Source organism: Pongo abelii, chromosome 6 (assembly GCF_028885655.2).
Source record: "Pongo abelii isolate AG06213 chromosome 6, NHGRI_mPonAbe1-v2.0_pri, whole genome shotgun sequence".
Classification (NCBI taxonomy): Eukaryota; Metazoa; Chordata; class Mammalia; order Primates; family Hominidae; genus Pongo; species Pongo abelii.
In genome coordinates, this window is record NC_071991.2 from 79,140,345 (window position 1) to 79,165,421 (window position 25,077).

The 25,077-nt window shown below is 39.1% G+C and overlaps 1 protein-coding gene across 2 annotated transcripts in view; it reads right to left on the reverse strand.

The window, feature by feature from the left end:
* The window catches only part of SDHAF3 (succinate dehydrogenase complex assembly factor 3), a 61,389-nt gene that overhangs the window by 23,526 nt on the left and 12,786 nt on the right, over positions 1-25,077 (reverse strand). The window contains exon 2 of one of the 2 annotated variants that reach the window (XM_063726075.1): positions 15,016-15,161. The exons of the other annotated variant lie outside the window; for it this stretch is intronic. Within the exon in view, the coding sequence (XP_063582145.1) occupies positions 15,016-15,161 (146 nt within the window). The remainder of the gene's footprint in view (positions 1-15,015; positions 15,162-25,077) is intronic. 2 annotated transcript variants of the gene reach the window in all.

Consider the following 25,077-nt stretch of genomic DNA (forward strand, 5'->3'; position numbering starts at 1 on the left):
GTACAAAGAGGAGCTGGTACCAATGCTTCTGAAACTATGCCAAACAACAGAAGAAGGGTGAATCCTCCCTAACTCCTTTTATGAGGCCAGCATTATCCTCATACCAAAACCTGGCAGAGACACAACAAATAAAGAAAATTTCAGGCCAATATCCCTGATGAACATCGATGTGAAAATCCTCAATAAACTACTGGCAAACCGAATCCAGCAGCACATCAAAAAGCTTATCCACCAAGATCAAGTTGGCTTTATACCTGGAATGCAATGCTGGTTCAACATACGCAAATCAATAAACTTAATCCATCACATAAGCAGAACCAATGACAAAAACCACATGATTATCTCAATAGATGCAAAGAAAGGCCTTCGACAAAATTAAACACCCCTTCATGCTAAAAACTCTCAATAAACTAGGAATCGATGGAATGTATCTCAAAATAATAAGAGCTATTTATGACAAACCCACAGCCAATATCATACTGAATGGGCAAAAGCTGGAAGCATTCCCTTTGAAAACCAGCACAAGACAAGGATGCCCTCTCTCACCACTCTCATTCAACACTGTATTGGAAGTTCTGGCCAGAGCAATCAAGCAAGAGAAAGAAATGAAGAGTATTCAAACAGGAAGAGAGGAAGTCAAATTGTCTCTATTTCAGATGACATGATTGTATATTGAGAAAACCCCATCATCTCAGCCCAAAATCTCCTTAAGCTGATAAGCAACTTCAGCAAAGTCTCATGATACAGAATCAATGTGCAAAAATAATAAGCATTCCTATACACCAATAACAGACAGAGAGCCAAATCATGAATGAACTCCCATTCACAACTACTACAAAGAGAATAAACTACCTAGGAATCCAACTTACAAGGGATGTGAAGGACCTCTTCAAGAACTACAAACCACTGCTCAAGGAAATAAAAGAGGCCACAAACAAAAAGAAAAACATTCCATGCTCAGAGAGAGGAAAAATCAGTATCATGAAAATGGCCATACTGCCCGAAGTAATTTATAGATTCAATGCTATCCCCATCAAGCTACCACTGACTTTCTTCACAGAATTGGAAAAAACTAATTTAAGCTTCATATGGAGCCAAAAAAGAGCCCTCATAGCCAAGACCATCCTAAGCAAAAAGAACAAAGCTGGAGACATCAAACTACCTCACTTCAAACTATATTTCAAGGCTACAGCAACCAAAACAGCATGGTACTGGTACCAAAACAGATATACAGATGAATAGAACAGAACAGAGGCATCAGAAATAACACCACACATCTACAACTATCTGATCAGACATCTACAACTATCCGATCTTTGACAAACCTGACACAAACAAGCAATGAGGAAAAGATTCCCTATTTAATAAACGGTGTTGGGAAAACTGGCTAGCCATGTACAGAAAAGTGAAACTGGACCCTTTCCTTACACCTTATACAAAAATCAATTCAAGATGGATTAAAGACTTAAATGTAAGACCTAAAACCATAAAGAATCCTAGAAGAAAACCTGGGCAATACCATTCAGGACATAGGCTTGGGCAAAGACTTCATTCATGTCCATAACACCAAAAGCAATGGCAACAAAATCCAAGATTGAAAAATGCAATCTAATTAAACTAAAGAGCTTCTGCACAGCAAAAGAAACTATCATCAGAGTGAACAGGCAACCTACAGAATGGGAGAAAACTTTTGCATCTATCCATCTGACAAACGGCTAATATCCAAAATCTAAAAAGAACTTAAACACATTTACAAGAAAAAAACAACCCCATCAAAAAGCGGGCAAAGGATATGAACACACACTTCTCAAAAGAAGACATTTATGCAGCCAACAGACTATGAAAAAATGCTCATCATCACTGGTCATTAGAGAAATGTAAATCAAAACCACAATGAGATACCATCTCATGCCAGTTAGAATGGCAATCATTAAAAAGTCAGGAAACAACAGATGCTGGAGAGGATGTGGAGAAATAGGAACGCTTTTACACTGTTGGTGGGAGTGTAAATTAGTTCAACCATTGTGGAAGACAGTGTGGCAATTCCTCAAGGATCTAGAACTAGAAATACCATTTGACCCAGCAATCCCATTACTGGATATATACCCAAAGGATTATAAATCATTCTACTATAAAGACACATGCACATGTATGTTTACTGCGTCACTATTCACAATAGCAAGACTTGGAATCAACCCAAACGTCCATCGATGATACACTGGATAAAGAAAATGTGGCACATACCACCATGGAATACTATGCATCCATAAAAAAGGATGAGTTTATGTCCTTCGCAGGGGCATGGATGAAGCTGGAGACCATCATTCTCAGCAAACTATCACAAGAACAGAAAACCAAACACCACATGTTCTCACTCATAAGTGGGAGTTGAACAAGGAGAACATATGTGTACACAGGGAGGGGAACAGCACACACCAGGGCCTGTCAGAGGGTGAGGGGGGCTAGCGGAGGGATAGCATTAGGAGAAACACCTAATGTAGGCGACCGGTTGATGGGTGCAGCAAACCACCATGGCACGTGTATACCTATGTAACAAAACTGCACATTCTGCACATGTACCCCAGAACTTAAAGTATAATAAAATGAATAATAAGAAACCAGCAGAGAAACTTACTGTTGTAATCATTCTTCGTGTAATCCCAACCAAACAGCAGCTAATTGTGAAGTCGAGTCCCATAGACTATATAGATGCTTGCTGACTTATGATAGGGTAGTGTCCTGACAAACCCATTGTAAGGTAAAAATACCAATAGTGGAAAATAATTTAACACACTTAACCTACCCAAGATCATAGCTTAGCCTATCTTACCTTAAACATGCTCAGAACACTCACATTAGCCTACAGACAGGCAAAATAAACACTGGCAACACAGTATACTGTAGAGTACTGTGACTGAGTGGCTGATTGGGACCCAGCCACTGCCCAGCATCACAAAAGGCTATCGCACTGTATATCGCTAGCCTAGGAAAAGATCACAATGCAAAGCACAGTTTCTACTAAATGTGTTTCACTTTTGCATCCCTGTAAAAGTAAAAATATCTTAAGTCCAACCATTGTTAAGTGGGGGACCATCTGTACTTCTTTTTAAGAGATGACAAAGAAACTGAAACAAGTAGAAATTAATGTTTATACTAAATTCCAAAAATAATTTTCCTACTTAAAAAAGAAAAAGAAAAGTCTTATTGTGCCTACACTGACTGTTCTCCAAAGCTCAGGCTTCAACAGCCATTTGTCATTCCTTCCACAAATACACCTCTATGTTCCAGAGCTTCAGCATTGCCAAATTCAAAACCTAATCTCAAGTCTAACCACCTCTGCCTTTCACCACAGTCACATAGTTACAACTGCCTACAGCGCATCTCCATTTGGACACTTTTCCATTGGCCTATTCTTAACAAATCCTTGTCATTATCTTTCCTTTCCTAATGCCATCGGGATAGTACCATCCTCAGACAAAAATCATAGAATCAGATGGCAGCAAATATGGCGGAGTAGAGAACACCAATGGTCTAACCCTCCAAAAAGCAACAAATAAACTGGCAAATACTGTCAGAACCAACCTTCTCGAAACTCCAGAAACTAATGGAAAGCTTACAGCAACCAGGTAAATGTTTAGTCAAGAAAAAAAGAACTAAATCTCAGTAGGACAGTTTTGTGGCTTTTTAACTCACTCTTATCTACTTCCATGTTCCCCAGATGACCAGTGGCCTTGAAGACATCAGCCCACACTCCTGGTAGACATACTCAGTACCAGAGGGAACTGAATAGGCCTTATTTTTTAATAAAAAGAAAAAAAAATTGGGGTTGTTTGTTATGACTTATTTGGTGATTTCCTGGAGGACCAGCTCAAAGGGACTGCCTTTCTCTTGCTTGACTTAGAACTCTCCCTGTGCTGAGGGGGCTATTTGGGAAACTTCAACAAAAATATGTAAAGCAAATGTTAGTCAGTGCTGCCTGGGGCAAGGGATATTGGGGGAAAACAACAGACTAACCAGAAAACTTGGGAGGAAAGGCTGGTGAATGAGATGCTCTGGTGAATAAAGGCTTTGAAAAGCACCCACATATTTCTGGAAATCTAAAAGGTCATACACATGGCTACAAGTCTAAAATGTTAAGGAAGTTTAGATTCTAGCATCGCTGCTTAGAGGAGATTCCCCCCAGGAGAGCTGCCTCAACAGGAACATCTACAAACTATATTTTAAGAACAAGACATACATTTTTATCATATTAAGCCACTAAGACTTTGGAATTATTTATTATAGAAGCTGGCACTAATTACATGAATAATACAGACTTGAAGGAATCTAAAAGACATGTATGCCATTTTGCCAGAAAATAATAGAGAACTTATTTAAATAAAAATGTGTAACTTTATACTATGTTCTGTTCAATTAGAATCTCAGCAAGAATACTTTCCTTATATCATTGAATTGCTAACAACAGTAAACAGAAAAAAGAAAACAGGTTGTTTACACGTATATACATTTTTCAATAATTTACATTGAGCCTTACACTGTAACAATTTTAAAGCTGCATGAATCAAATTTTTATAAGTTGAAGTATTTTAAATTAACTACACAATGAAATAGTTTACTCCTAAAAAGTAAGCTGAAGTTAAAAATCTCCTGTTAGTCCTATTTTATCACAGTTTAAGGTCATATTCTATACACTGGGTTTCTTATAGTGATCCTGGTCTATACTATTTTTAAATTATTTTTTCCAATGACACTGGTCACGCATCTTTCCATTTCAAAAAATTACTCATAAACATGGGGAAACTCGCTGGGTGCAGTGGATCACATCTGTAATCCCAGCACTTTGAGAGGCTGAGGTGGGTAGATCACCTGAGGTGAGTTTGAGACCAGCCTGGCCAACATGGTGAAACCCCGTCTCTATTAAAAATACAAAAATTAGCCAGCGTGGTGGCAGGCGCCTGTAATCCTAGCTACTCAAGAGGCTGGGGCATGAGAATCAATTGAACCCGGGAGACAGAGGTTGCAGTGAGCCGAGATTGTGCCACTGCACTCCAGCCTGGGCACAAGGATCGCTTGAACCTGGGAGGTTGGGGTTGCAGTGACCTGAGATTGTGCCATTGCAATCCAGCCTGGGCGAAAGAGCGAGACTCCATCTCAAAATAAATAAATAAATAAACAAAGTAATGGCTCAGGAGTCACGCAGTCAGAGGCCATAAACTTCCTAACCTCCTCAATTGCTCCTATGGATAACATTACTACTGTAAAACCTAAGACTGATGTTTGACATATTTTTCAGACCCTGCATTCTAATGGATCCACTGGCGTTACTCAGACCCATAAACTGGGATATCTGGTTTTGTGACCTCCCACCCAGGAACTGACTCCATGCAAGAGGATAGATTCAACTCCCTATTATTTCATCCCTAACAACCAATCAGCATTTCCCATTCCCTAGTCCATGCCTGCCAAACTATCTTTTAAAAACCCTAGCTTCCAAATTATCAGGGAGGCTGATATGAGTAATACCAAAACTCCAGTCTCCCATTTAGTTGGCTCTATGTGTATTAAACAGTTTCTCTATTGCAATTCCCATCTTGATAAATTGGCTTCATCTGGCAGAAGGCAAGTAGAACCCATTGGGGGTTACAGTTGTGGGTTATGAGAGTTTGGTGAGGGGGATGAACTGGCAGGGCAGAGAGAATTTTTAGGGCAGTGAAAATATACTATATACTACTATAAAGATGGATACATGTCATTATACATTTGTCTAAACTCACAGAAAGTAAGAAAACAAGAGTAAACCCTACATGTAAATGATGAACTCTGGGTGATCTTAATGTGTCAATGTAGTATTGGGGCTCAGAAAATGATACCCCAAAGTAAGGCTCTTTGGTATCCTGACTGGGGAACAGCAGGGAACCAGTGGATGCAAGCTGCAGTTTTCTCTGAGGACCCCTAATCTGCCTAAAGATGGATCTGGAAAGACCGTACCACAGGAAAAAGAGACTAAAGGTTGGCCGAGCATGGTGGCTCATGCCTGTAATCCCAGCACTTTGGGAGGCCGAGGCGGGCAGATCACGAGCTCAGGAGATCGAGACCATCCTGGCGAACACTGTGAAACCCCGTCTCTACTAAAAATACAAAAAAATTAGCCGGGCATGGTGGCAGGCACCTGTAGTCCCAGCTACTCAGGAGGCTGAGGCAGGAGAATGGCATGAACCCGGGGGGCAGAGCTTGCAGTGAGCGGAGATTGTGCCACTGCACTCCAGCCTGGGCAACAGAGGGAGACTCCAACTAAAAAAAAAAAAAAAAATGCCTAAGGGTTAACAACCTCACCCAGAGCAGCTTTACCCATTCTTTGGAGGGCTGCTCCCCAAGATATTTTAATCTATGTAACAAGACAACCTTTATTCACTAGATTTCTTCCCCTCATCCTCCCAAAGCCTGTCTGTCCTCACCTCCACTCCCTAGAAGCCCCAAGCCCCTATTTCTTTCTGCAGCTACAGATACTATAACAATTCCAATCATCTGGCCTTTCTGAGTCTTTTATTTTGTGAGACTCTTGTGTATATGCACATAATAAATCCATATGCCTTTCTCCTATTAATCTGTCTGCTTTCAGTTTATCACAGATTCAACTACAGAAACTTCGGAGGGTGCAGTAAAAGTTCCCGTCACCCCTACAGTTTGTTCATCTATTGTAACAAATGTGCTACTCCAGTGGGGGATGCTGATAATGGGAGAGGCTATGCACATGTTGGGGCAGAAGGTATACGGAGAATCTCTGTGCTTTCCTCTTAATTTTGCCATGAACCTAAAACTAATCTTAATATATTAAGTCTTAAAACACACAAACAAACAAACAACTGACAGCCAGGCGCAGTGGTGCATGCCTGTAGTCCCAGCTACTGAGTATTTTAACCCCACTATTCAGACTACTGATCAGAAAAAGATTCCTAGGCTGGGCGCGGCGGCTCACACCTGTAATCCCAGCACTTTGGGAGGCCACAGCAGACGGATCACAAGGTCAGGAGATCGAGACCATCCTGGCTAACACAGTGAAATCCCGTCTCTACTAAAAATACAAAAAATTAGCCGGGTGTGGTGGCAGGCGCCTGTAGTCCCAGCTACTCGGGAGGCTGAGGCAGGAGAATGGCGTGAACCCGGGTGGCAGAGCTTACAGTGAGCCGAGATCACGCCACTGCACTCCAGCCTGGGGGACAGAGCGAGACTCCATCTCAAAAAATGGAAAAAAAGATTCCTTTCAAAATATTACTGCTCACTGACAATGCACCTGGTCACCCAAGAGCTCTGATGGAGCTATACAAGGAGATTAATAATGTTTTCATGCCTACTAACACAACATCCATTATGTAGCCCCATGGATCAAGAAGTAATTTTGGCTTTCAAGTCTTATTTTAAAAATACATTTTGAAAGACTATAGCTGCCATAGATAGTGATTCCTCTGATGGATCTGGACAAAGTAAATTGAAAAACTCCTAGAAAGGATTCACCATTCTAGATGCGATTAACAGCATTTGTGATTCATGGGAGCAGGTCAAAATATCAACATTAATAGGAGTTTGGAAGAAGTTGATTCCAACCCTCATGGATGACTTTGAAAAGTTTGAGAATTCAGTGGAGTAAGTAACTGCAGATGTGGTGGAAACAGTAAGAGAACTCTACACTTCAGAAGTGGAGCCTGAAGATGTAACTGACTTGCTGTAATCTGATTATAAAAGTTGAATGGCTGAGTTCTCTCTTATGGATGAGCAAAGAAAGTGATTTCTTGAAATGGAATCTACTCCTGGCAAGGATGCATGAACAGTGTTGAAATGACAACAAAGGATTTAGAATATTACATAAACTTAATTGATAAAGCAGCAACAGGACTTGAGGGGATAGACTTCAACTTTGAAAAAAAATGACTACTGTGCATAAAATGCCATCAAACAGCATTGCATGCTACAGATCAATCTTTCCTGAAAGTGTCAATTAATGCAGCACACTTTATTGTGGTCTTATTTTAAGAAACTGCCACAGCTACCCTAAACTTCAGCAACTACCCCCCTCATCATTCAGCAGCCATCAACATTGAGGGAAGATTCTTGATCAGTAAAAATATTATGACTTGCTGACACACAATCATTAGCATTTTCACCAATATTTTTAAATTAAGGCATGTATATTGCATTTTAAGACAATGCTATGACACACTTAGTAGATAATAGTGTAAACATAACTTTTATATGCACTGGGAAACCAAAAAACCCACATGGCTCATTTTATTGCAATATTTGCTTTTTATCACAATATCTCCAAGGTATACATGTGCAGTTTGCTCCTGCTACAGTGGTTTTGCCATTTAGTATATAGTACAAATCTGCAACTATGTATTGTTTGGCAATGCTTTTTATTTTGCAAGTAACTCTTCTGGCACCAGTAAACTTTAAAAAAAAAAGTGTATCTTGAGTGAAAAACTGAAATTTTTATTTCTAAAAACCAGTTGATAATAAAACATGCAACATGGAGACTGCTGCAATCTCACTGACTAAATGTAAATCAAAAGACACAAATCAGCCAGGCATGGTGGCTCACACCTGTAATCCCAGCACTTTGGGAAGACAAAGCAGAAGAATCGCTTGAGCCCAGGAGTTCAAGACCAAAGCCTGGGTAACATAGTGAGACCCGTGTCTCTACAAAAAAAAATAGAAAAAAAATAGCCAGGTGTGATGGCGCACGCCTGTAGTCCCAGCTACTCAGGAGACGCAGGTGGGAGGATCACTTTGGCCTGGGAAGTCAAGCCTGCAGTGAGCCAAAATCATGCCACTGCACTCCAGCCTGTGAGACAGAGTGAGATCCTGTTTCAGAAAAAAGAAAAAAAAAAAAGACACAAATCTACTGATTGTGCATCACAATCTACTTTTTAAATTACTGTACATGGAGACAATAGGTATAGCTACAGATAATATACATTTACATATTACACTGAGAAGCACAATTTTTTCATTTAGATCAAATCACTAATCATCTAAGTTATTTTCACTCATTTTTATTCTAGGTTATCTTACGCACATATAAAAAGTAAAGCAATAGTTGTTAGACTGTTAACGAAAGAACTACTTTGAAAAAAGTTGAATGCTGTTAGCTTTATATCAGTGATAGTAGATGCTTCAAATGGAAAAACCAGTTAAATTACATCTAGGAACAGGCTGAATTGTTTATCAAATTCATGGAGTCAAAGTAAAACTATTGGTGACTATTTGTTTATTTTTATTTTTTTTTAAGAGACAGGGTCTTGCTCTTTTGCCCAGGCTGGAGTACAGTAGAGCAATCATAGCTGGCTTCAGCCTCAAACTTCTGGGCTCAAGCAATCCTCCAGCCTCGGCATCCTGGGCAGCTGGGCCTACAGGCATGAGCTGTCATGCCTGGCTAATTTTTAAAACATTGTTGTAGAGACAAGGTCTCACTTTGTTGCCCAGACTGGTCTCCATCTCCTGGCTTCAAGTGGTCCTCCTGCTTCAGCCTCCCAAAGTGCTGGGATTATGGTTGCAAGCCGCTGTGCCCGGCTGGAAATTCATTCTTAAAAGTGAAACATCTGATGTTATTGCGAGTGTTATTGTAAGTTCAGTTTTTAAAAAGTTCAGCAGTGACTCACATCTGTAATCCTAGCACTTTCGGAGGCTGAGGTGGATCACTTGGGGTCCCGAGTTCGGGACCAGCTTGACAACATGGTGAAACTCCGTCTCTACAAAAATTATCTGAGCATGGTAGCATGCGCCTATAATCCCAGCTACTTGGGAGGCTGAGGTATGAGAATTGCTTGAACCTGGGAGTGAGAGAGGTTGCCGTGAGCCTGTACTCCAGCCTGGGAGACACGGCAAGACTCTGTCTCAAAAAACATAAAAATAAAAATAAATAAATAAATAAAAAGTTCACCACTGAAGATAAAATTATTTTTTAAAGTGATAACACATTTTGGTAGAGCAGAGTACCAAAGTAAGAAACAATGTTCTCATTAGAGTCTTTGAGAGGAATGTACATGCAATTAGTGGTGCGTACACAATTTATAACCATGCCCAAACTGTGACATTCTAATAATCAAAACAGAATCTGCTGTCAAATTGACACTTGGCTAAAAATCTGTATTTATACAGTCAGAGTAATATACAAAATTTTTGTAACAAGACTGCTATTGAGCACAAACACTTCCCCATGGCAGCATGAGCTTTCCTTTTGGGCTGCCTATCATACAGATTTTAGAAATCCTGAAGCCTTTTCAGAACTAATTTGCAAATCAACCTAATTATCCTACAATGATGCTGAAATTTCTTATGAACTAGCTCCCTAGATTTTGGTTGCATTTTGTTCAAATCAGTAGGAATTATTTAATCAAAGTACTGGACAAATGAACAAAAAGCTTAAGCTTTTAATAAAGTGTTTTTGAAAACAAAGCTTATAACTAGAAGACAAATTTACTAAAAGAAGAAACAATGAATTATGAGAGCACAAATAATGCACAAGATCTAATTTTGAAATTCCATAATTGCGTATCTATCTCAACTTCTGAAAACAATCTTTTGAAGGAACTCCTAGTTATAACTGCGTATACTTATATTCATACCCAAATAGAAGAAAATTGAAAAGGCCTATGATTTTGAAGCATGTGAATTTGGCAAAACGTTTAAAATAATCCTAAATACAGATAATTTATCTGACAAGTTTTATCTTACAGAAATATCTATCAGAGAAAACTAATCTAAATGGAGACAATAAGAGTACCTGTTGGCCAGGCGCAGTGGCTCACGCCTGTAATCCCAGCACTTTGGAAGGCCGAGGCAGGCGGATCACGAGGTCAGGAGACCAAGACCATCCTGGCTAACACAGTGAAACTCCATCTCTACTAAAAATACAAAAAATTAGCCAGGCGTGAGAATGGTATCAACCCGGGAGGCGGAGTTTGCAGTGAGCCCAGATCGCGCCACTGCACTCTGGCCTGGGCAACAGAGTGAGACTCCATCTCAAAAAAAAAAAGGTACCTATTAAAATCTTTGGGCTTAAATATTTATAATTTAAATGCAAAAAAATACTGATTTGAGAATATCTTCCATTGGGCAAAATTTGCCGAGTTTCTTTGGTATCCCAATATCTATAGCAAAATAGTTTTCTCTATGAATCATAAAATGTAACTTCAAAAAAGATATCAGGCAATTAAAAAAATTAACTAAAACCAAATTGCAAAATGTATTATTCTTCAGAGAAAAAAAGTGACACTGTATTACAGACAGAAACAGATAGAAAGTACATAAATATGTCTCAAGAACAATTATTTTATGTTCTTTTTGTAACATTTATACAATCACAATAAAGTGTTTTGCCTTCAAGTATACAAATGTTTTATAGTTTGGAAAATTTTTGAGAAGTTATAAAGAACTGTTTCATAGTTCTAACAACATAATAAACACAACTTATATGTCAATAAATATACATTTCAAAAATGTGTGCATGATGTGATCTTAGTGCTTCTTTTACTCCCACAAGTGTCCCAGTTTTGACAACAGATTATACAACCAAACTAATAATAGACACGACAAAACATCAGCACATTTAAAAAGGCCAGAATATTACTGGCCAAAAATAAAAAATGTCATGTTATCTCTTTGCTTTTTAAACTAAATTATCTGGCATCTAGCGTTCAAAAACAGGGGGGAAAAAAGCCTATTTAAGTTTTCACAAAATTTCCAAATCTCTATTTTTATCTTTTCCAGGTCATCAACGATATAATTCATAATTTCACAATTAATCTGCTAACTATAAAGCTGCATCTTCCTTAAAATTTTTATTATAAATATATTTTATTGTAGTAAGAACCACAAAAATTTACTCAAAAACAATCATGTGTTTGATGGCTATCTGCCTTCCAAGACTGGGAAATCCCAAAAACAAAGATTCTCTCTCTGTTGGGGTTTTGAACTACTATGAATCATCAGGCTATAGAGCAGGATCTGAAACATGGAAGGCATTTAATAAATGTTTATTGAATGAAATAATTTCTTCAATTAAGACAAAGAAAATTTAAGAGAACAGTTGACAGCGACAGGGAAAGGAAGCAAGATTCAAAATGGTAATGAGACCATGAAGTGGTCATTCAAAATTCTAGGTAACACAAAAGAATGTATGTTGAACCAATTCCTTAATTTCTAAAATAAAGTCAAATAAAATTTCACATATTGGGTTTCATATATTCATCTAGAACTGGTAAATAAATGCCTTCAGTATCCCTTAAACTTACTAAGAAAAATGACTTTTACCAAACCAATTATTTAAACACTATTCAGTGATTACCCATGAAGCCTTCAAAAATGGATTAACATTGTATATAGTAGAAAAAATATTTACTCCCTTTTAAAATTAGTTAAAACATATATATAAAATAGTTAAAGTGGCAACAAATCTGTAACAGACAATTCAAATATGAAATGTACTAGTTAGAATGTAAAAAGACAAATACTACTTCAGATAAAATTTAAAGTTTTCATTTAGTTACATCTTCCCAGACGTAAGTATCTTCTGCCATCATGTGGAAATTTCTGAAATTACATGTACACACAAAATTAATGTTATCAAGCTCTTAGAACTGATAAAGGAATTCAGCAAAGTTTCCAGATACTAGATTAATGTACACAAATCAGTAGCTCTTCAATACACCAATAGCGACCAAGCAGAGAATCAAATCAAGAACTCAACTCCTTTTACAATAGCTGCAAAAAAAAAAACAATACTTAGGAATATACCTAACCAAGGAGTTGAAAGACCTCTACAAAGAAAACTACAAAACACTGCTGAGAGAAATCACAGATCACACAAAGGGAAACACACCCCATGCACATGGATGGGTAACAACAATATTGTGAAAATGACCATACTGCCAAAAGCAATCTACAAATTCAATGCAATCCCCATCAAAATATCACTGTCATTCTTCATAGAATTACAAAAAACAATTCTAAAATCCATATGAAACCAAAGAAGAGCCCACATAGCCAAAGTAAACTAAGCAAAAAGAGCAAATCTGCAGGCATCACACTACCTGATTTTAAACTGTAAGACCACAGTCACCAAAACAGCATGATACTGGTATAAAAACAGGCACACAGACCAATGGGACAGAATAGGGAACCCAGAAATAAACCCAAATACTTACAGCCAACTGATCTTCGACAAAGCAAACAAAAAAGTAAAGTAGGGAAAGGACAACTTTTTCAACAAATGGTGCTAGAATAATTGGCTAGTCACATGTAAGAGAATGAAACTGGATCCTCATCTCTTGCCTAATACAAAAATCAACTCAAGATGGATCAAGGACTTAAACCTAAGACCTGAAACTATAAAAATCCTAGAAGATAACACTGGAAAAACCTTTCTAGACATTGGCTTAGGATTTCATGACCAAGAACCCAAAAGCAAATGCAATAAAAACAAAGATAAATAGCTGGGACCTAATAAACTAAAGAGAAAAGGACAGTCAGCAAACAGACAACACACAAGAGTGGGAGAAAATCTTCACAATCTATACATCTGACAAAGGACTAATAACCAGAATCAACAACGAACTCAAACAAATCGGTAAGAAAAAAAACAAACGATCCCATCAAAAAGTGTAAAGAATGTAAGCAGACAATTCTCAAAAAAAGATATACAAAAGGCCAATGACCATATGAAAAAATGCTCAGCATCACTAATGATCAGGGAAATGCAAATCAAAACCACAATGTGATACCGTCTTACTCCTGCAGGAATGGCCGTAATAAAAAAAATAAAAAAAAAACAGATGTTGGCGTGGATGTGGTGATCAGGGGACACTTCTACACTGCTGGTGGGAATGTAAACCAGTACAGCCACTATGGAAAACAGTGTGGAGATTCCTTAAAGAATTAAAAGTAGAACTACCATTTTATCCAGCAATCCCACTACTGGATATCTACCCAGAGGAAAAGATTATCTTTTTCATTATTAGGAAAAGATAATCTTTTCCATTATTTGAAAAAGATACTTGCACATGCATGTTTACAGCAGCACAATTCACAATTGCAAAATCGTGGAACCAACCCAAATGCCCATCAATCAATGAGTGGATAAAGAAACTGGTATGTACACACACACACACAAACACACAGTGGAACACTACTTAGTCCTAAAAAGGAATGAATTAACAGCATTTGCAATGACCTGGATGAGACTGGAGACTATCATTCCAAGTGACGTAACTCACAAATGGAAAACCAAATACTGTATGTTCTCACTGATATGTGGGAGCTAAGCTGTGAGGATGCAAAGGCTATAAGAATGATACAATGGACTTTGGGGACTTGGGGGAAAGAGTGGGAGGTGGGTGAGGGATAAAAGACTACAAATATGGTGCAGTGTATACTGGTCGGGTGATGGGTGGACCAAAATCTGACAAATCACCGCTAAAGAACTTATGTAACCAAATACCACAGGTACATCAATAACTTATGGAAAAAGAAAAAAAAAATTAATGTATCAGACTAGGGTATTAGCTTACCCTAGCAGTCTCTAATATTTGAAAAGATTAATCCAGTTTTTAAACAAAGTAAATATTCTTAGAAGAATTTAAGAAGGGGCTGGGTGTGGTGGCTGATGCCTGTAATCCCAGCACTTTGGGAGGTGGAGGTGGGTGGATCACTTGAGGCCAGGAGTTCCAGACCAGCCTGGCCAACATGGTGAAACCCTCTACTAAAAATACAAAAATTAGCCAGATGTGGTGGCATCTGCCTGTAATCCCAGCTACTCGGGAGGTTGAGGCAGGAGAATTGCTTGAACCCAGGAGGCAGAGGTTGCAGCAGTGAGCCAAGATCGCACCACTGCACTCCAGCCTGGGCAACACAGTGAGACTCTGTCTAAAAAAAAAAAAAAAAAAAAAAGAATTTAAGAAGAAAATAATCCTGTAAAGTTGCTCCTTCTTCCTGCGAGAAGATAGTGGTGTTCATTTATACCTTAAGGAAATTGCATGCAGACACTCCGTTTCATTTTCTTTCCAAGACTCAGCAGTTATGGCTCTTCTAGGTCTTTTCCACTTCAAGATCTTAAATTCCTTAAATACTATCTCCTTTTCTCTCCCCCACTTTAGGCACTTAAAACCCTATATTAAATGGGAAAAGAAACAGGAGTATTAAGCTACTTTAACTTGTTCTGAATAATCAGAAACTAGAGATGCTTGATACTAGTTTTATAAAGACAAAAGCTTATTAATAGCCAAATAGCAAAAAAACAAAATTAAAAACTGAACCAGCTATGCATACAATCATATGCCTAATGGGTTCACAGTATTACCTACATAAAGACATGAATTAAAGTGCGTGGAATAAGCCTAATGCCCTAAATTCTCATATATTTATAAAATACAATTTCAGAATTTAAGACTTTGTTTACATTATTAATCTTTATAAACACTACAATTCGGGCCAGGCACGGTGGCTCACGCCTATAATCCTAGCACTTTGGGAGGCCGAGGTGGGCAGATCACGAGGTCAGGAGTTTGAGACCAGCCTGGCCAATATAGTGAAATGCTGTCTTTACTAAAAATACAAAAAATTAGCTAGGTGTGGTGGTATGCACCTGTAATCCCAGCTACTCGGGAGGCTGAGGCAGGAGAATCGCTTGAACTCGGGAGGCGGAGGTTGGAGTGAGCCGAGATCACACCACTGCACTCCAGCCCAGGCGACAGGGCGAGACTCTGTCTCAAAAAAAAAAAAAAAAAAAAAAGACTACAATTCACACATTTCATTGCTCAACTTTTTATCCAGCTGTGGTAATTAGCATATTTGGTCTTTGTCAAAAAATAATCACTCATTTTTCTTTTGGGGGGGAAAAAGACTTACTGAACATCTATTAAAACATACTACTGTCCCATTAATTTCACAAAGATAAGTAGAACATTGTTTGTGTTCTCAACCAACTTACCATCAACTAGTGGCAAAAAGGTGTACATAAGTAACTATAATACAATGTAGATAACATTAAGTACCAAAAGAGACTGTAATCCCAGCACTTTGGGAGGCCAAGGCAGGGCGATCACGAGGTCAGGAGATACAGACCATCCTGGCTAACACAGTGAAACCCCATCTCTACTTAAAAATACAAAAAAATTGCCAGGCGTGGTGGCAGGCGCTAGTCGATAGAGCATAAGACTCTTAATCTCAGGGTCGTGGGTTCGAGCCCCATGCTGGGCGCCAGATATCAGGGAAATTCACCCCCGATATTTCACGTAGGTTCTTTTCTATTTTCCCTAAGTGTTGGCCAGTATGAGAAATAAAGGGAAAGAGTACAAAAGAGAGAAATTTTAAAGCTGGGTGTCCAGGGGAGACATCACATTTTGGCAAGTTCCATGATGCCCCCTGAGCTGTAAAACCAGCAAATTTTTATTAGTGATTTTCAAAAGGGGAGCGAGTGTACGAATAGGGTGTGGGTCACAGAGATCACATGCTTCACAAGGTAATAAGATATCACAAGGTAAATGGAGGCAGGGCGAGATCACAGGACCACAGGGCCGGGGCAAAATTAAAATTGCTAATGAAGTTTCAGGCACGCATTGTCATTGATAACATCTTATCAGGAGACAGTGTTCGACAGCAGACAACCGGTCTGACCAAAATTTATTAGGCGGGAATTTCCTCATCCTAATAAGCCTGGGAGTGCTATGGGAGACTGGGGCTCATTTCATCCCTCAGCTACAACCATAAAAGAGAGCCGTCCCCAAAGTGGCCATTTCAGAGGCCTCCCCTCAGGGATGCATTCTCTTTCTCAGGGATGTTCCTTGCTGAGAAAAAGAATTCAGCGATATTTCTCCCCTTTGCTTTTGAAAAAGAGAAATATGGCTCTGTTCCACCCGGCTCACCGGCAGTCAGAGTTTAAGGTTATCTCCCTTGTTTCCTGAACATTGCTGTTACTCTGTTCTTTTTTCAAGGTGCCCAGATTTCATATTGTCCAAACACACATGCTCTACAAACAATTTGTGCAGTTAACGCAATCATCACAGGGTCCTGAGGCGACACACATCCTCCTCAGCTTACGAAGATGACGGGATTAAGAAATTAAAGACAGGCATAGGAAATCACAGGGTATTGATGGGGGAAGTGGTAAGTGTCCATGAAATCTTCACAATTTATGTTCAGAGATTGCAGTAAAGACAGGCATAAGAAATTATAAAAGTATTAATTTGGGGAACTAATAAGTGTCCATGAAATCTTCACGATTTATGTTCTTCTGCCATGGCTTCAGCCGGTCCCTCCGTTTGGGGTCCCTGACTTCCTGCAACATGTAGTCCCAGCTACTGGGGAGGCTGAAGGAGGAGAATGGCGTGAACCCGGGAGGCGGAGCTTGCAGTGAGCCAAGATCGCGCCACTGCCCTCTAGCCTGGGTGACAGAGCGAGACTCCATCTCAAAAAAAAAAAAAAAATAGTACCAAAAGAGAAAAATACAACTTGAGGGAAATTTAAGACATAGAGATTTCTTTCCATTTGAAGAATTAATCAATTAAGAATTGACAGCACCATATGAAGGTTGTTTTGAAAGACACTTTAGGGTTTGGCCATGCAGACAAAGACAGTAAAACATTTAACCCAAATGAACAGTCAGAGTCAAAACAACTTGAGGCCACTTTCAGAGAGCGATGCTCAGTTAAATGACTAGAACGTAGAATTCATGACAAAGAACATTGAGACAAAGGTAGGAAAAATATATTTGGGCCAGATTTTGCAGTTTTGAACGTCACGTTAAAGAGAGGTCAATGGGAATACACTGATGGGTTTTGACAAGGGTAATAAAATGATCAAAGTTGTATTTTATAAAGTGACAGTTAAAAGAGACTAAAGGCAAGATTATTCATGAAATAATTACAAACATCCAGAGGTACTGACAATTGGAATGGAGATAATAGGTCAGAGTTCTGATACCGTAAAAGAAAACAGAATCAACAGGATTTGGCAACTAACAGTATACAGAAGATAAGAAAGAAGAAAGACTTAATTAAGAATAAAAAAATTACAAAATTTGTTTTCAGAGCACTCTTACCTGGAATTCTTGTCTCCTTCCTGTCAACCTACTTCCTACCCCACATTGATAGCAGCAGGAGGCAGACAAATACCTAGGCAGATAGGGGCAGGTCCACAGTGAAACCTCAATTTCAAACCAAAGGCAGTTTAAAGCCTAAAAGTCGAGCTATGAGTCTCAGATACATCTACAGGCCAGACTGAGAACCTCTCTTCCTGTCTGGTGCTCTTTCCTCTGATTGATCTTCACCCTTCACCTATTTTACATATACCCACCCTTCCCTAATTGGCTTTTTTACAGTGTCATGCCTACCTTTGAGTGGTGCCTTTGTTTTAGCCTTTTTTGCATACTCACAAACCAATCAGCATACACTCCCCCATTCTGAGCCCATAAAAGCCCCAGACTCAGCCACATTTTGGAACTGCCTGTCTCCGGGTGTGGGGGACTACCCACCTTCAGATGGGGGACCACTCACTTTGAGTCCCCTCTCCACTGAGAACTGTTCTGTTGTTCAATAAAACTCTTCTCTGCCCTTCTCACCCTTCGGTTGTCAGTGTAACCTCATTCTTCTTGGACACAGGACAAGAACTCAGGAACCACCGAACACAGGTAGGAAAAAGGCTGTAACACTGTGGCCTTCTGCTGGCACCGGGCAGCCACCCCATGCAGTGGGAAGCAGCAGCAGGGCCAGGCCAGCCCCCGAGGCACTGCTGGGAGCAGGGCAGTGGGACTGAATGAGCTGTAGCACAGGCAGGCTGGGGAACACCTGGCCCAGACACAGGCTGAGTGCGGATCCTATGAAAAGCACAGGATCTGGGCTAGAGTGCAAGCCAGGCATGGTCCAATAGACCTAGTGGGTAGGCACCTCCTGCAGTGAGCCTGGGCACAAGCAGGGACCAGATGGGGGTGTCACTGGCCACAGAGGTCTCCAGCTGGCAAAGCAGCACCAAAAAAATATTGTGTCAATATTAAAGCTAAAATATCTAACATATGTTGAACACTTACTACGTGTAAGGCACTGGACAACTATTATGCATATACTATGTTATTTAATCCTTAACCTTAAGAGGTAAGTACTGTTGCTATGCCCATTTTACTGATGAGGAAACCAAGGCTTAGAATGGTTAATCAAATTACCCAAGGTCACAGAGTAAGTGGCTAGATGTTAATCAATGTCAGATAATCATTAAAAGTGTTAGTCATATTAAATTTAAAATGTAATCTCTCATATGGGTATACATATTTTTAAAATAAACTCAAAGACAAAATGATCTTCAAAAGCCAATGAGGGCTGGGCAGTGGTGGCTCATGCCCATAATCCTAGAACTTTTGGGAGGCCAAGGCAGGTGGATCACCTGAGGTGAGGAGTTCGAAACCAGCCTGGCCAACATGGTGAAACCCTGTCTCTACTAAAAACGCACAAAAAATTAGCCAGGTGTGGTGGCAGGCACCTGTAATCCCAGCTACTCAGGAGGCTGACGCAGGAGAATTGCTTATATGTGGGAGGCGGACGTTGCAGTGAGCTGAGATTGCGCCACTGCACTCCAGCCTGGGAAACAAAGGAAGACTCTGTTAAGTAAAAAAAAAAAAAAAAATGCCAGTGGGGCTTGGCACAGTGGCTCACCCCTGTGATCTAGCACTTTGGGAGGCCAAGGCGGGTGGATCACTTGAGGTCAGGAGTTCGAGACTAGCCTGGCCAACATGGTGAAACCTACTAAAAATACAAAATTAGCTGGGTGTGGTGCCACGTGCCTGTAATCCCAGCTACTCGGGAGGCTGAGGCAGGAGAATTGCTTAAACCCAGGAGATGGAGGTTGTGGTGAGCCAAGATGGTGCCGCTGCACTCCAGCCTGGGCGACAAAACGAAACTCCATCTTAAAAAAAAAAAAAAAGCGAATGGAATGAGGGAATATGAAGGAATGGCAAGTGACATGGTAGATATATTGGGCAGATAATCATACATTCAACAGCAAAGAAGGAGATAATGCTTTCCCTCTTGTACTCATACTACTCATACTCCAAATCACTGTCATGCTGCCAAAAGACCAGCATTCACAACTATTATTCTTTAAGACACAATGTGTCTCACCCTATCATATATTGATTTGTGGCAGGCTCATAAAGTCCTTAAAGATCCTGACTATGTATTAATATCTGTAACCCCTAAAAAATAGTAGACATTGAATAACTGAGTAAACAACTGAACTCAGTTGGGCTGCTTCTGTCTAGTTCTCTCCAACATAGTGTGAACAGCCTCACATAGTTTCAAGGCCTACATTTTGAACAATTTCTCCATGTCCTTGACTTGAGCTTGATCCTGAAACTCTGCTCCTGATCCGTTGTCTCCTTTCTAGTTTTGAACTTAATAATGTCCTGTGCATTATCCTTGACTCTCAACTTGTTAAGGTCACGGACAAATATAGCTGGCCTGATTTATATTACAAGTGTTTCTCCCAGTTTCTAGGAAATTTCCAAGAGTTCCCTAACCCACAGACTCCCTCCTCAATTATCAAGGAAAGGATTTAATTTCCATGGGCTCTAACAGAACATATGTTAGATCATGAAAGGGTTCTCCTTTGACTGACAATCTAAATCTAGTAGGCTATGCAGACGATGTGAGAGATGTGGACAAGTTCCCAATGTTCTCAGCTTTAGTTTGTATATACTTTCCCAAAGAAAGAATATAATAAATACTAGTGAGGCTCCCAGACAGCCCTGAAAAACAAACAACCAAAAAAAAAAAAAAACCCTATACTTAAAGAAAATAGTGCAGCTAAATATTACACAATAGGAATCACATTTTATTTTATTTTATATTTTCAGTATAAATCTACCATTTTATATTATATTAAGGACTAGATAACTGTTTATGGCTATTTCAAGCATTCAAACTAAGAAGATGAATTATCATTACTATCTTCCAAGTATTAAGCAGAGCAATAAATTGCTGGATATTAATCAAACTATAATAAGGAGTAAGTGAACAAACATATTTAAATGCACCATATACATCTACTTCTTTAAGTAGCTTACTACAGACTAAGCTAAAGCAAAATAATTTCAGATTCATTATGCTTTTAAAAGAGAAAAAAACTTCTGAATAACTTTTTAAACTTTGCAAAACTTCACACTACCCATTACTATTTAAGAAAATACAGTTTAAAAACATACTATATGTAGTTCAATCTTACATAAACTCTTGCCACCCCCTTAATTTAGGCTGTAAAGAATATTTTGATAGCATTTTGTTAAAAAAAAAAAAAAGTGGAACTAAAATAATCTGGCAGGTCTTACTTATTGAAAGTACCAAATCTGAATTCTTCACATGAAACAGAAATTTCCTTTTCAGATACATGCATCAAGATTTCTAGACATACCCTATTCAAAACAAATTTGATTTATGCAAATACAGGTTTACACAAAGAAACAAATTACAGGTTGATAATTCACTTTTCAAAAGGATTCACAAAAGAACTCTTTTAATTAGTAAGTTTGCCAATATACTTAAAAGTTATATTTCAAAAAAAAATCAGTTATAAACAATTCTTCAGAAATACATTCAAGGGTATAAAATTAGTTAGTTAGTTATAAGAGTATCAAGCTTCAGAAACTCCTATTAGTCTTTGTCCCAACAGCTCGACAAATATTGCAGGTGAAACCAAATACATTAACTGAAAATGGCATAGAAATGCATATTTAAGATAGTCTCTGATAAATACATTTATATCTATCCTAATAATCATGAACCTACCAAATTCTTCTTTAAAAATATATACAGGGACTAGGCTGGGCACAGTGGCTCACACCTGTAATCCCAGCACTTTGGGAGGCCGAGGCAGGCGGATCACGAGATTAGGAGATCGAGACCATCCTGGCTAACATGGTGCAACCCCGTCTCTACTAAAAATACAAAAAATTAGCCAGGCGTGGTGGCGGGCGCCTGTAGTCCCAGCTACTTGGGAGGCTGAGGCAGGAGAATGGCGTAAACCTGGGAGGTGGAGCTTGCAGTGAGCCGAGACTGAGCCACTGCACTCCAACCTGGGCGACAGAGTGAGACTCTGTCTCCAAAAAAAAAAAAAAAAAAAAAAAATTATATATATACACACACACACGTGGGGACTAGCAAATAATGCAGTCAATAATGACTAAAGGTGACCCCAAGAAACCAATGGGCTAAGATCTACTTTCCCTTCTTTGTATAGGCCAGAAATACAAAAAGAAAAATCCAGAGATCCCCATTAGTGTTGCAGGTTTTTAAGAAGTGCTCTTACAGGTCAGAGACAACGTCTAAGAAAGGAAATCTAAATTTGATGATCTGGAAATGAAGCATTTTGGAGCAGCTAAGAGAGGCAGGAAGAAGGATCCTAATGTCCACAAACTATCACTGCCAGCTAGCTTCTTGTTCTGTTTAGAGTTGTAACCTAAGAACAAATCCACAAACACTGGCATCTTAACTGAAGACCAAAATGTTAGGTATGATGTAGAGTAACCTTACTGATAACAAAAAGCAGCCTTACAACAATAAGGGGGTAAAGATGAATGAGAAATATGACAAGGATGTAGCCACTTCAGGAAAATCTGACAGTGCAAAGGAGAAAGCTAAAGTTCCTGGGGAAAAAAAAAAAAGAAGAGTAGGATGAACAGGATGACAGACAGGAGAAAGAGACAGTTAAGGAAGGGGGTATGAAAAAGAAATAAAACTGAGCATCTCTTTCCATGTAAATTCCAGAGTAGGGAAAACATCATAATACACCTCTCTGAGAATGTCTCTGCCCTTACTAGATTTAATTACAAAATTAGAATATGATCACATGGCAGTTTCTCTAAAAGTGTTCTGAAAATCTTAAGTATGTGCATTAAACAGTCAGGGGTGTCATGAGCACCCAGAAACTGTATCAAACTTGCACAAATGTCCAAACATTTTAAAGTAAGAACATCTTCTCAGCTGGGCGAGGTGGCTCACACCTGTAACCCCAGCACTTTGAGAGGCCAAGGCAGACAGGTCACCTGAGGTCAGGAGTTCAAGACCAGTCTGGCCAACATACTGAAACCCCGTCTCTACTAAAAATACAAAAATTAGCCCGGCATGTTGGCAGGCATACCGGCTACTTGGGGGGCTGAGGCAGGAGAATCACATGAACCTGGGAGGTGGAGGTTGCAGCGAGCCGAGATCATGCCACTGCACTCCAGCCTGGGAGACACAACAAGACTCCGTCTCAAAAACAAAAGAAGTTCTTTTCACTCTGTGCATCTTTCTCTTAGCCTTATAAAAGCATTTAATGATAGTCACAGCATTTTTCTTTTAAAGTGGTGTTCATTCTGGTTATTCACCAGTAATCCAGAGTTACCAGTTATATATATCTATAGCTTATAAAATAAATCACAAACTCGAGGCCCATGATTGGAAGTGTGAGGCAATAAACATGTTACTTTTTGGAGGGGCCACATTCAAGGCATGTGGTGTGAAGCCAGATCCACTGAGGCTGCAGCTGGCAGCCATCTCACCCAGGCAGCTGCTGTAGCTGTTTTTGCAGTTATGTGTTTGCTATATCATCTGCTGCCATCTGAGCTTTGGAAAGGGGGGAGGGAGTCAGCTGCATGAAAAGTGTATGGATTTGTTTTTAAGTGGGATAGTTTTTGAACTATAGACCTCTTCATCAGTAAAGAGTTATTGCACCAAAGTCCAGAAACCGTTCCTACTTAACTTATGACATGTACAATAATATTCCGGTTTTGGCCTTGGGTTTTTGTTTGTGTGTTTATAACAATAATATGTCTTTTAAAGGAAAATAAACCATACTATAATTTTTAAATCTATCCGAATAAAGCATAAATATTTTAGTGTTTTAGAGCTCTGAAAGCAAAGTGCAATTTACTTTAGAAATGCTTTGAGTTACACTGATTTAGGAGTAAAGGAGCAAAAACTTGTAAATGAGGCAAATATCATTCTCCCTCCTCTAGGGTTAAGCTAACTAAATTTACACACAAAGAGAAGAATCTGAAATTTTTCAGGCCTAGGAAAAATAAGTAAGAAGTAGTTTAATCCATTAACATGTGTAAGAGTAACAATGATACCTCAACAGAAAGAAGGTAGTTAACATAAACATAAAGGATTGAGGGCAAACTTACAATATGCATTCAGTACTGTTCAGGAAAAAAGGGCAATGAAGCTGTAGGACCCACAAAAATAATCACTAAAGGGATGTTTTCTACTGCAGACACAGTGAGGTCTGATAAAAAAAAAAGCTCTCACGCCTACCCACTCCCTGTCATTTTAATTCCATGTTTACCAGGCAACCTTCTAAATACTAATTCAGTTTCCCAGAAAGCTTAATAGAGGTCCACAATCCCCTGAAGTCAAAGAAGTTCTTAAAAACAAAAGCTCTTTCAGAACTTATCTGGCAGCAAATCCTGACATAAATGTACATAAAGTCTTTATTTACTCCACTTACTGCAAATTTTTTCTGCAGACATACTAATGTATTTGATTACAGTACCACCCTAGATCCCACTCGGTGTTTCTTAAAATTCACTAAATACTTCTTCACTTTCTAAAATCTAAAAAAAAAACATGATTCTGAGACATATCTGAAAAGGTTTCCCCTGGAAGTAAATATAAATATTCTAACTCCTGGAAATGAGAGCCCTTTTCACTAGTCCCCACTCCCCTAGCAGCAGAAAAAATAAATCAGTATTCTTATTTATATTTCAATGTTATATAAATTTAAATAATGTGAGTCTGCCGCCAAAAATCTGATCATTTCTGGTTATGTTGGTAAAGTCCAACTCCAGACTACAAGATCAATTACCAAACCCTATATGATCACAATCAAGGTGGCACATACCTACCTAGAATAGCTTTCTGAAGCCTACTGGTTTCTAAGCCAAGGGGAGCCTATTTACCTGTCTTCCACCCTCCCTGATTGATGTGTCAGAAGAAGACAAACCAACAGTTAACCTATATCCCCTCCCAATCCTACCTCACTGACAGCCTTCATTCACCTTCT